This window comes from Diadema antillarum, unplaced genomic scaffold (genome assembly GCF_040938485.1).
Source record: "Diadema antillarum isolate AM-2024a unplaced genomic scaffold, OU_Dant_1.0 seq00001137_RagTag, whole genome shotgun sequence".
NCBI classification, from domain to species: Eukaryota; Metazoa; Echinodermata; class Echinoidea; order Diadematoida; family Diadematidae; genus Diadema; species Diadema antillarum.
Window position 1 is genome coordinate 8,156 of NW_027271949.1, and position 10,760 is coordinate 18,915.

The 10,760-nt window shown below is 37.8% G+C and overlaps 1 protein-coding gene across 1 annotated transcript; it reads left to right on the forward strand.

Moving 5' to 3' along the window:
* Positions 1–480: 480 nt before the first annotated feature.
* Positions 481–2,899, forward strand: LOC139744115 (transmembrane protein 69-like). Its single transcript, XM_071654572.1, has one exon. It carries the CDS (start codon positions 490–492, stop codon positions 1,270–1,272), a length of 783 nt encoding a protein of 260 aa, XP_071510673.1. The 5' UTR covers positions 481–489; the 3' UTR covers positions 1,273–2,899.
* Positions 2,900–10,760: the final 7,861 nt, after the last annotated feature.

Below are 10,760 nucleotides of genomic sequence, written 5' to 3' on the forward strand. Positions count from 1 at the left end.
AACCATTAATCAACCAGTGAAATTGCTGGACTGAAATATGAAATTGATTGATTTAAATAAAACTTTCAGTTATGAATACTAGAGGAGAAATTTATTTTCCCATTTGAATGACTGTAATCAAAGTAACCAATAACTTTGAAATTTGTTTTTAAGATCCAAAATTTTCTCTGCAAAGAGGGGCTACATATAATGTACAGTGTAAAAAAAAGTTGATGCCAAAGTATGCCTTTATGCTACATATATGGCTTGTCCAGAAATTTTAACATTTTTCTTCCCTTTCATGCAATTTCTACCTCTTTTGATTGAAAGCATGTGCTTCACTTTAAAAATTGTATTACATTGTATCATATCATGCCCTAGATACGAGAATGTTGTCTTTCCAAGGCTTCAACATTATGTTAAGCCATGATGATACAGTATCTTGATATATTATAGTATTCATTTGACTTTATTTGTGTTGTAATGTCATTTTAACAGGGATGCCTGGCTATGATGTCTTCGGCTTGTAAGATCACTCTACAGTCTGCAACCCCTATTAAAAACGCACAGCAGTACAGCATCTTCTCATCATCTACATGTGCCTACCTCAAGGATCATCATTGTAGCTCATACCCTGAATTGAGCAGATTTACACGTACCTCGCCTGGCATTACACCCTGGAGAAGCACATTTGGTAAATCAAGATTTACCTCATCTGCAGATCACCACCAGATGGTTGGTAAAGAAGAGGCCAGACGCAAAGACAGATGGTGGCATAGACATATAACAGAGCTTCGGTCAGCACCAATACCAGCTATTGCGCTTGGTCTCTCTGGGCTTGTTCCATTCGCTGTTCCTGCAGCCTACTCGATAATCAGTATGTCATGTGGACCAAACATTGCATTCGCTCAGGTAGCTTATGGTGCCACAATCCTCTCCTTCCTAGGTGGTGTGCGATGGGGATATGCTCTGGCTCCAAGCCAGGTGCCCAGCTGGTTGAGCCTTGGTTATAGCGTGACCCCATCACTCATTGCCTGGATGGGACTTCTGATGCCCATTCAAGCTGGCCTCTTCTGTATCATCTCAGGACTTGCACTAGCTGGTGTAGTAGATACATACTTCACTGGCTTCCCATCATGGTTCCGCTCTCTCCGGTTCTTCCTTACTGTTTTTGCTGTCTTGTCTATATCTGTGACATTTGTCTTTAGTATTATTTATCCCCCACCAGAGCCTGAGCATGGGTACAACTTCAGAAAGCTCATAAAGATTGCAACGATTATTGTGCAAGATTAATTATTTAAGAGGAATCTTAAATATTTGGATTATTTACTTTTTTAAAGATGGATGACATCTGAGGAAGTGGATACCTATTCTTCCATGGTGAATTTGTATCAGAAGGGCAAATTCCTGATAAGTTGCAGTACATCACCCTTTGCAAGTCTTAATACTGGATGCATGGTTGGACACACCCATGTTTATATCTACAATACAGTGCACTCCCATTATAACGAACACGGTTATAACAAAATTTCAAGTACAACGAAGTAAGAATTCAGGCCACAGTATGTTCTGTTCTATGTTTTTTATTGTTTATTTGTTCGGTTATAATAAAATTTCAATATAACGAAAGAAAACTGCCGGTCCTGAGGACTTTGTTATAACAGGAGTCCACTGTACCAATTGTAGTGTATCTTGAAACCTGTGCATAAAGATTGGAATAAGCCTACACACATGTGTGTTACCAGTACATATTTGTGTTCAAAGAAATAGTGATGATTTTCTTCTGAAGTTATGTGTTTAATACAAATTTCAAAGTGGAGTATTTTGTAACCTACAGTATCAATAAGGTACAATTGTATACTTCTTACAAAACATGCAATATTTGGTGCCCGAGGGTACCAACAAAGAATCTGCCATTTATTGAAGTACAGGGGAAACTCGACATAACGAGAAGGTCGGGACCGAGTCGTTTTCCTCGTTGTAGCCAATATCTTGTTATATCAGTTAACATCAGCATAACATAAAGACATTAATTTGCACATGTGAGACTACGTACACGTTGTACATATCACGTTTCAATTAATACTGATAACCTGGAAATGTGTGTTAGGGAATTACTCACTTTTATGAGTGAGAAGATGTTTTTCGCCAATGAAATACAATATCAAGAATGCGTTTCTTAATGGATGTTCGAATTTGTAAAAGTATAGTTTGCGTGCAATCGTGTCACACTCATCTATGGATTGGTATGTGGTTATGGCAAGCGTGTGTTATGTGTGGAAAGCTTGAACATGTTCTGCACAATGCTGTTTGTGTATGTTTCACATTCTGTATTTGTGTACACGTACATTATGCCTGGGTGTGTGAAGATAGGGAATTTCCTAGTAGAAAGCCAAGCACAGCATCAGATTGCCTCACACCTGCTAAACGTCATGATGATGTCATGTATGCATACGGCTGTACATACTCCTAGTACACTCTCTGCATGTACAACAGTATACATAAAATATGTGTTCACACATATGCACATACAACATGCGGTACTAGGTGGAGTGCATTGAAGAAAATATAACAGATGACAGTTTTCATCGCATCGAGCTGTACAATCTTCGAACATATATAATCGCACAGGGCAAAGTAAAGCTTTACCCTAAGAGGTTTTGCTTTACTTCACTATAACAGGCTTGATTAACTATGTTTTTCTTTGTTTGGAAATTACAAAGTTTAATCTTGTTATAGCAGCTATTTCATAAAAGCCGATCTCGCTATAAGAGATCTCGCTATAAGAGTAACTTTTTACATAGACTTGTGTGGAAGGAAATTTGGGACTGCAAAAAATTTCTCCTTCTGTATTTTGACTCTATGTTCATAAAACACGAAGCTGCCCCTTCATATCCTACCCGGTAATTCAGTAAATGTCAATGCCTTTAACCAAAACTATTTTCGCTAAATCTGTATTTTCTTTTACTGTTCCGAAATTTCAGATTTCTCTTGATAGTATAGTATAAAAGAAGTTTTAAAGGGTATGAACAGTTCTGGTCGAGGTGAGAATTTTGCTTTTAACGTTTTGCGAGATATTCAGAAAGCACTCTATGAGATGTCAAAGATCATGCAATTCTAAGGGGTATCAAAAGTTTATTTGATGAAAATCGGTTTTGAAATGGCTGAGATATCCCAAAACAAGGTGAAACAAAGAGATCCTAATAAAGGTGGGGCATGTCGCCTTTTATCATTATCACTTTTTTGGATATCTCGGCCATGTGAACACCAATTTTCATCAAATAAACGTTGAATCCTTTTTAAAATTACATGCTCTTTCATATTTCATGAGATGTTTCTCACTATCTCACCTAAGAATGTTCAAAACATGAATCCCCACCTCAACTAGTACTGTACAGTCCCTTTAAGTTTGAATGCCTTTACCATTGAATTAAAGACATTTTGAAGAAATGTTACACTTCAGAATGAGTTATACTTTTTGCAATAATTTTAACCACAATCGTCTATCGTTTACCACAACTCCATGTAACACTTCTTTATTTTGAGGAGCTTATATCTCATGCCTCACGTGCCCTGGTTTTGACCCATCATCTTCCTCTTCCCTCTCGCTTTTCTCTGTCCACCGTGAAGGTAGTCTATTCCTGTCATTCATTACTCACCTTTCCTCTTTCTCTCATTACAAGGGATTTATCTCGTGTGTGTTCATGTGCAATGCACTCCCGTTAAAACGAAATGCTCAGGACCGGCAGTTTTTTGTTTTTTGTTTTTTTTTTTCGTTTTAACGAAATTTCATTATAACCGGACAAATATAATATGCAATGTATAAGGAAAAGAAGGAAACCACGCATAAAAAATTATATTTGTTGAATCCTCATCATACGCTGGAAAAGCTATGTGAGATGGGAGAATACCTTTTTTATTTCGTTTAAATATTACATTTTAAAAAGAGCATAGAGTTGTTTGTGTTGTCACACATGTGTAGAAAATGACGGTGTAGGATTTGGTTACAGTTCGCTATTCCGAAGGTTCTTTTCTTACTAAAGTACGTTACTCCGAAGGCTCCTTATTCCGAAGTTCCGCCATTCCCGGGATTCCGATGGTTTGTTTATCTGAAGGTTCGCATTTCTGAAGAATCATTATTCCGAAGTTCATGATTTAGATCAAAATAACATATTGTTCATTTTCCGAAGGTTCGTTGATCTGAAAATGAAATGAGGTTCGTCATTTTGAAGGTTTATAAATCAAAAAGTGAGAAAGGTTCACTATTCAGAAAGTCCGTTGTTCCGAAGGCTTTTTCATCCGAAAATGAAATAAGGTTCGTTATTCCGAAGAAATTTTGTTAATGAAAAAAAAATGAGAAAGGTTAGTTATTTCGAAGATTTATTTATCTTAAGACGATTATAAGGATTGCAGTTCTTAAGTTTTGTTAGTGTACTCTCCTTTTTTCACCATGGATTAACGATATTTTTGTAATGTTCCGATTAACGAACGTTTTGAATTCCTATCATGTTCGGACTAACGAACCGTATAAGAATGAGAATAAGGACCATATTTTATTATCGGATTAACGAACCTTTGTTATGGAATAACGCCAAAATGTGCTCAACATTTCATTTCCGAACTATTACGGACATTTGGTTGTATCAGAATCTGTGTGTTTTGTATTAAAGGACTTCGGAACAATGAAACAAACCTTATCTGAATTCAGATTATTGTATTACAATAATGCAAGTTCCCCTCTTAAACTGTGCGTGATACACGGAGTGAACATTCAATGATGCGTTCGCTCATGCAGAGACGCTTTAAAAATGCTTGTTCCGCTACGCATTTTCGAATGCGATCCGCATTTCATTATAACGGAGCACATTTCCTTTATTTTTCTTTGTCAGTGGCGCTCAGAAAATACTTCGTGATAACGAAAATTTTGTAATAACCGTCTTCGTTATAAGCGAATTTTGTACCATAGACTTTAATGGCGATAATTTTGGGACCAGAAGTTTTGCTTCGTTATAACGAAATTTCGTTATAACCGTGTTCGTTGTAACGGGAGTGCACTGTATCTTTATTTGTGTTCTTCGTCTCTGTCTTAATTTGCTTTCTTTGCATTGTTTCATCAATTTTGTAACTATTTTACTGGTATACCATTAACGCTCATTTCAGAATTGCCCTACTGCATCATTGGGCATTAACAACTAGTATATCAAGAATGTGAGAAGAGATTGTCACCTCCTTGGTATGATCACCGCAGAGCATTACCTCCCTTGACAATTACTCCTTATTAAAATTAGGCTCCAAACAGTCACCCCTCTTACAATAACTCTCCCCAGAAAATTACGTTTCTCATTGTTATTTTCGAACAACGTTTGCTATTTGAATTGAAAAAAAAAAACATTTTCTCACTACATATCGTCTGGTTTTGGTCGAGACCTAACTTCAGGTTTTAAACATCTTTTGGGTGAGAAAATTAGAAACCCCTTACGAAATATTAAAGAGCATGTTATTCCAAGAAGGATTCAAGTTTTTGTGAAAAAAAAAAATACTCTTGAAATGTCCGGGATATAACAGAGCAGCCCTATAATGTAAAAAGGATTCTGTCAACTACAACTCTCTATAGATCTATTAAAAATGAGGGTGCAGGACAAAAAACTTCGTTAACAACTAGGGGTGTTTTGTAAAAAAAAAAAGAAATACCGTTAAACTCGTAATATTTTACTCTTTCTAATCAGACTGACTTATATTTGAACTGGATTTCCCCTTAAAGTGTCGAGAACATTTAATTTGAAAACTAGCACAATTCTACTTGTATGTAAAACAAGCTGTAATCTTACTCTTACAGGCCCGTAGCCAGGGGGGGGGGGGGGGGGGGGGGGGGGGTGCGTCGGGTGCGTACGCACCCCCCCCCCCCCCCCCCCCCCAAATTCTGAAAGGTCCACTTTTTCATAATAACGGTTTTTAGCAATTCTCAAGATAACAATCCAAATAAATATAAAGACACATTATATGCTACGTAAATTTGGAAGAGTACGTTAGAATGTTAAAAATAATTGTACGAAACCCTTTTGTTGTATGAACCATCGGATCGTCCCCATGCACACAAACACAAATGTTATGTATCAATTTGTGCGAGCTATTACATATTGAAAACTTTCGGTCATCTGCGAAGCCGCGCTTCCGCGCGAACGCTAAGACAACACGTAAAACGGGTCAAAAATCGACGCATTTTACCACAAAATCTGCCATAACTTTTAAAGTGTTTAAGAAGCAAACTTGGGGCGCCCGGATTCTGAAAGTGGACACTTTAGGGATTATTTATGTGTATATATCTTTATTGTAACATTTGTAGCAGTGACGCAAATTAGATCAGAAAAGTACCTTATGAGTAGAATTGTCTATGGCGAACAGTCCAAATTTGACGAATTTGAGCATATTTTGCCGTCTTGCAATTCTTCCAGACGGGATATCTCGAGAACGGAAGATCGCACAAACTTGGGGCGCACGGTTTCAGAAAGTAGAGGTTCTGCCCATTTTTGTGACATAAGAATCTTGTCCATTGGTTGAGCAGTCCTGACGCAAATTTGCAGTAAAGCTAGACTACCCATTCACAATTGCTGTCATAGGGAACGTGTACAATCCATACAGAACTATCACGTGACGAGACTACCAACGAAAATTTGAGCCGTTGACCTTCACTGTCTGCCGTTGTCAGCAGTGTGAATTCCTGTGATTTCAAGCTTTTGTTTCTCGCCAAATATCATTTTCAACGCAATATCCAGATACAGTTGTGTGTGAGACAGTATCTGGATACGTAGCAGCCTTATTGACAGCATAACTGTTAAGTTTGGGAGCAAAACGACCAAAGTATCACACAGTACTTCAAGACGTATTATAGTATACAAACGATTTCTTGAGCTTGCACCGTTTCAGGCTCTGTTCTGGATACGGCGGTAGAAACTCATTCTTTTTTGTTGTTTATTTTATCATTATTTACTAATCTCTTTTCTAACTTACAGGTAGCGGATTTCTTTGCAGGCCAAATTCGGAAATGTAGTGTTGATTATTATTTATACATTTTCTCATGTTGTGACAGTTCTATTGGTTCTCATTTTAAAGTGAGCCAAAACCTAAGAACATTTTCACTTATAATATCCAAAGAGTATTATGCAGGCACGCAAACTCATTTTAGTTGTATTTCATTTAAATGTAATGGGTAAGAGGGTATGAGAGAGAATGGAAAGTGCTGAGCTATGAAGTAAAATGGTAAAGTAAAAAGTTTGTCAGATAGTATTACAAAAGAAACTCATTCCTTTTTTGTTTGTTTATTTTATCATTACATGTATTTACTTATCTCTCTTCTAACTTAAAGGTAGTGGATCTCTTTGCAGCCCAAATTCGAAAATGCCTAGAGACAGTTAGTAACCAAATATGCTACTATAATTTAATAAATAAGAAATAACCATTCCAGTATGTATCTTAGTGTGCACAGTAAGACAGATCAAATCAAATAGGAAAACATCTGATAGTCTGAGAGCTGGCTGCTGGTCAATTTACCCCACCAAGCCCAAAAGGTTTGACCCCTCAGAGTTGCTGGGGCCACCCTCCTCATTGAAAAAATGCGCGTCAGCCTGGTCCCTGAGGGCGGGTTCGGCCCCCAGGGACCCCCCGAAAAGGCCCTCCGGCGGGTGTAATTTACCCCATGGAGCCCATGGACCAAACTTAGCCTAAATGAATGTCCTATGGGTGTACATAATCAAAAAATAAAAACTGACAAAATATCTGGTCGGGAAAGGGGTTGCCAGACCACTTGTTTGGACGCACAAAACCTTGTTTTCGGTCAAGGAGTCTGCGCCAAGACTACACTGTCCCATATGCCCCGTACTGTAGCGTCTCCCACCAGTCTCCAGTTAGTGCATGTAGTAGTCTTGGCGCAGACTCCTTTACACCCAACAAGGGTTGTGCCTGCAAATTACCCGTTTATACCCTGGGAACCAGGGTAGTTTGCATGCACAATTTGACCACACACACACACACACACACACACACACACACACACACACACACACACACACACATGCTCACACATGCTTCTATGTAGTATATACCATAACACTAAACATATTTAGGTTACAGCCATAATACCTTGCACATAATTAATGTCAGACATATATTAAAGATGTTCATACCTTTTGAATGTTTTACATGGATACTATCAATACACCTTTAAGGAACACTGAAGAAATTTGAAATTTGTGTGAAGTTGTATTTTGTTTTACTGGTCACACAGCCTACTTTTTCTGCCTTGGTGATGTATTCACCTTATGAGACACAAATAGAGCTTTTCAGAAAATGCTGAAATAAAACTTTTGTTATGAATAGACTTCAGTTTCAGACCAACCACAACAGCACTAAAGGCCAGTTGTATAACACATTTAAGGAAACATTTTCATCATCACTGCAGTGCATTAAACATACCTTAAATAAAGTTTATGTCAAAAAGTCGGAATTAGCTTGGATTACTTCTCTTTCTCCTGCTTGATATCCTCTTTTAAATACATGTACAAATAACAAGTCTCAATCCTCATATCCTCATATAAGATTCTTTTGAAAACCTCAAACTAATAACTTTTTGTGTTTTTGGCTAATAAAACCACCCTTTGATGTATAAAATAGGCAAGGGTTACAGCATCCATTAAAACATTCCTTTATTTGACTCTAATAGATTCCAAATCAGAATAAACTGCATAACATAACATTCAGCATGTTCAGGAAGGAGATTAATGGTTTTGGAAATGATATTGATCCATTTTCATACTCAGCAGTACATGACACCTCATAGTTTGGGACAAATATCTGCATAAGACTTATGAACACAATTATGGTGTTCTATATAGATTGTATACATGTATTGCTGAACTTCCTTGAAACATAAAATAACAAGCTTCACAATAGAATGCTAACTTCCTGTAATGAAAATAAAAGGCTGGGAGCATTTACTTTGATCTTGTGTTCTCTTTATATCTTCAGCACTTTTTTTTTGTGGTCAAATTCTAATTTCTGGAGATACTTTTTATTCATAGTACAGTAGTTCTAAGCCCCGTACACAAATGGTGTCACATACTGCAAACACTGCAATTGACCGTGACCAGTACACCGTGACTAAGCTGAAACATCAAATCATCAGCTAAATAGCTCTCTTTTTATATAGCATATAGGCTGAGAGTATCAACTTGGTCTTGTGGTCCCTTTATATCAGCATGTTTGTCAACTCCCTATTTCTGGAGATACACATAGTGTACTTCATCTTTAGTTCCCCAGCCCCACACAAACAAAACTCAACCAATGGTGTCAATACTGCAAATAGCGCACCATACATAGTATGATTGCCATTAACCCTGGACATACACATACAATGTTGAAACACAAAATTAACAGCTAAATGAAATGTTCGCTTAATCTCTTTTCTTTAACAATATTATGCACGTTGAGAGCATTTACATGTTGTGTTCTTGTGTTCTCTTTTATATCAGAATTTTTGTCAACTCCTCATTTATGAGATACTTTGTCTACCTGCCCTTCCTCCCCCCCCCCCAAAAAAAGGTAATACTTTCAGGGTGTAATATACCATGTACAGTTACAATGTAGTTCATGTTTATGATTTAATTGCCATTCAAAACTGGCAATTACACATCAAGCCATCCATTGCACTCTATGGAAGACTAAAGCTTACATAATTTACATAATGTAGGCCTGATAAGCATTGCACATGCCTGTTACAGTCGCAGGCTATGATTCCTGAGCTGAACAGTATTTGGCATGTTTGTTCATACAAACATCAAACATAATTTCATATTTTAGTCTATCATACAGTATGATGCATGATTTGAGGCATATACATTATAACTGAAGTCTACTCATACATGCGTGTATATATATATATATATATATATATGTATATTGTTTTCTTATAAGGTGGATACATAACAAAGAATAAGCAGGTTGTGTGGCCAGTAAAACAATACAATTTCACACAAATTTCAAAATTTCCTCAGTGTACCTGCTTGAAGGTTCACTGATAGTATCAATGTAAAACTTCGAAAGGTGTGAACATCTTATAGGTCTGACATTAATTGTGTGCCAGGTATTATTACTGAGAAACCTACACTTATGTTTAGTGTTATGGTATATACAATAGAGTAATGTGTGAACATTGTGTGTGTGTGTGTGTGTGTGTGTGTGTGTGTGTGTGTGTGCGTGTGTGCGTGTGTGCATGTGTGTGTGTGTGTGTGTGTGTGTATGTGTGTGTGTGTGTGTGTGTGTGTGTGTGGTCAAATTGTGCATGCAAACTCCCCTGGTTCCCAGGGTACAGCGGGTAGTTTGCAGGCACAAACCCTTGTTGGGTGTAAAGGAGTCTGCGCCAAGACTACTACATGCACTAACTGGAGACTGGTGGGAGACGCTACAGTACAGGACCTATGGGACAGTGTAGTCTTGGCGCAGACTCCTTGACCGAAAACAAGGTTTTATGCATCCAAACATGTGGTCTGGCAATCCCTTTCCCGACCAGATATTTTGTCAGTTTTTATTTTTAATTATGTACACCCATAGGACATTCATTTAGGCCAAGTTTGGTCCATGGGCTCCATGGGGTAAATTACACCCGCCGGAGGGCCTTTTCGGGGGGTCCCTGGGGGCCGAACCCGCCCTCAGGGACCAGGCTGACGCACATTTTTTCAGTGAGGAGGGTGGCCCCAGCAACTATGAGGGGTCAAACTTTTTGGGCTTGA

Bases quoted from the DNA above. Each gene is read 5' to 3' on its own strand.
- LOC139744115 (XM_071654572.1), top strand. From the start codon at position 490: ATGATGTCTTCGGCTTGTAAGATCACTCTACAGTCTGCAACCCCTATT.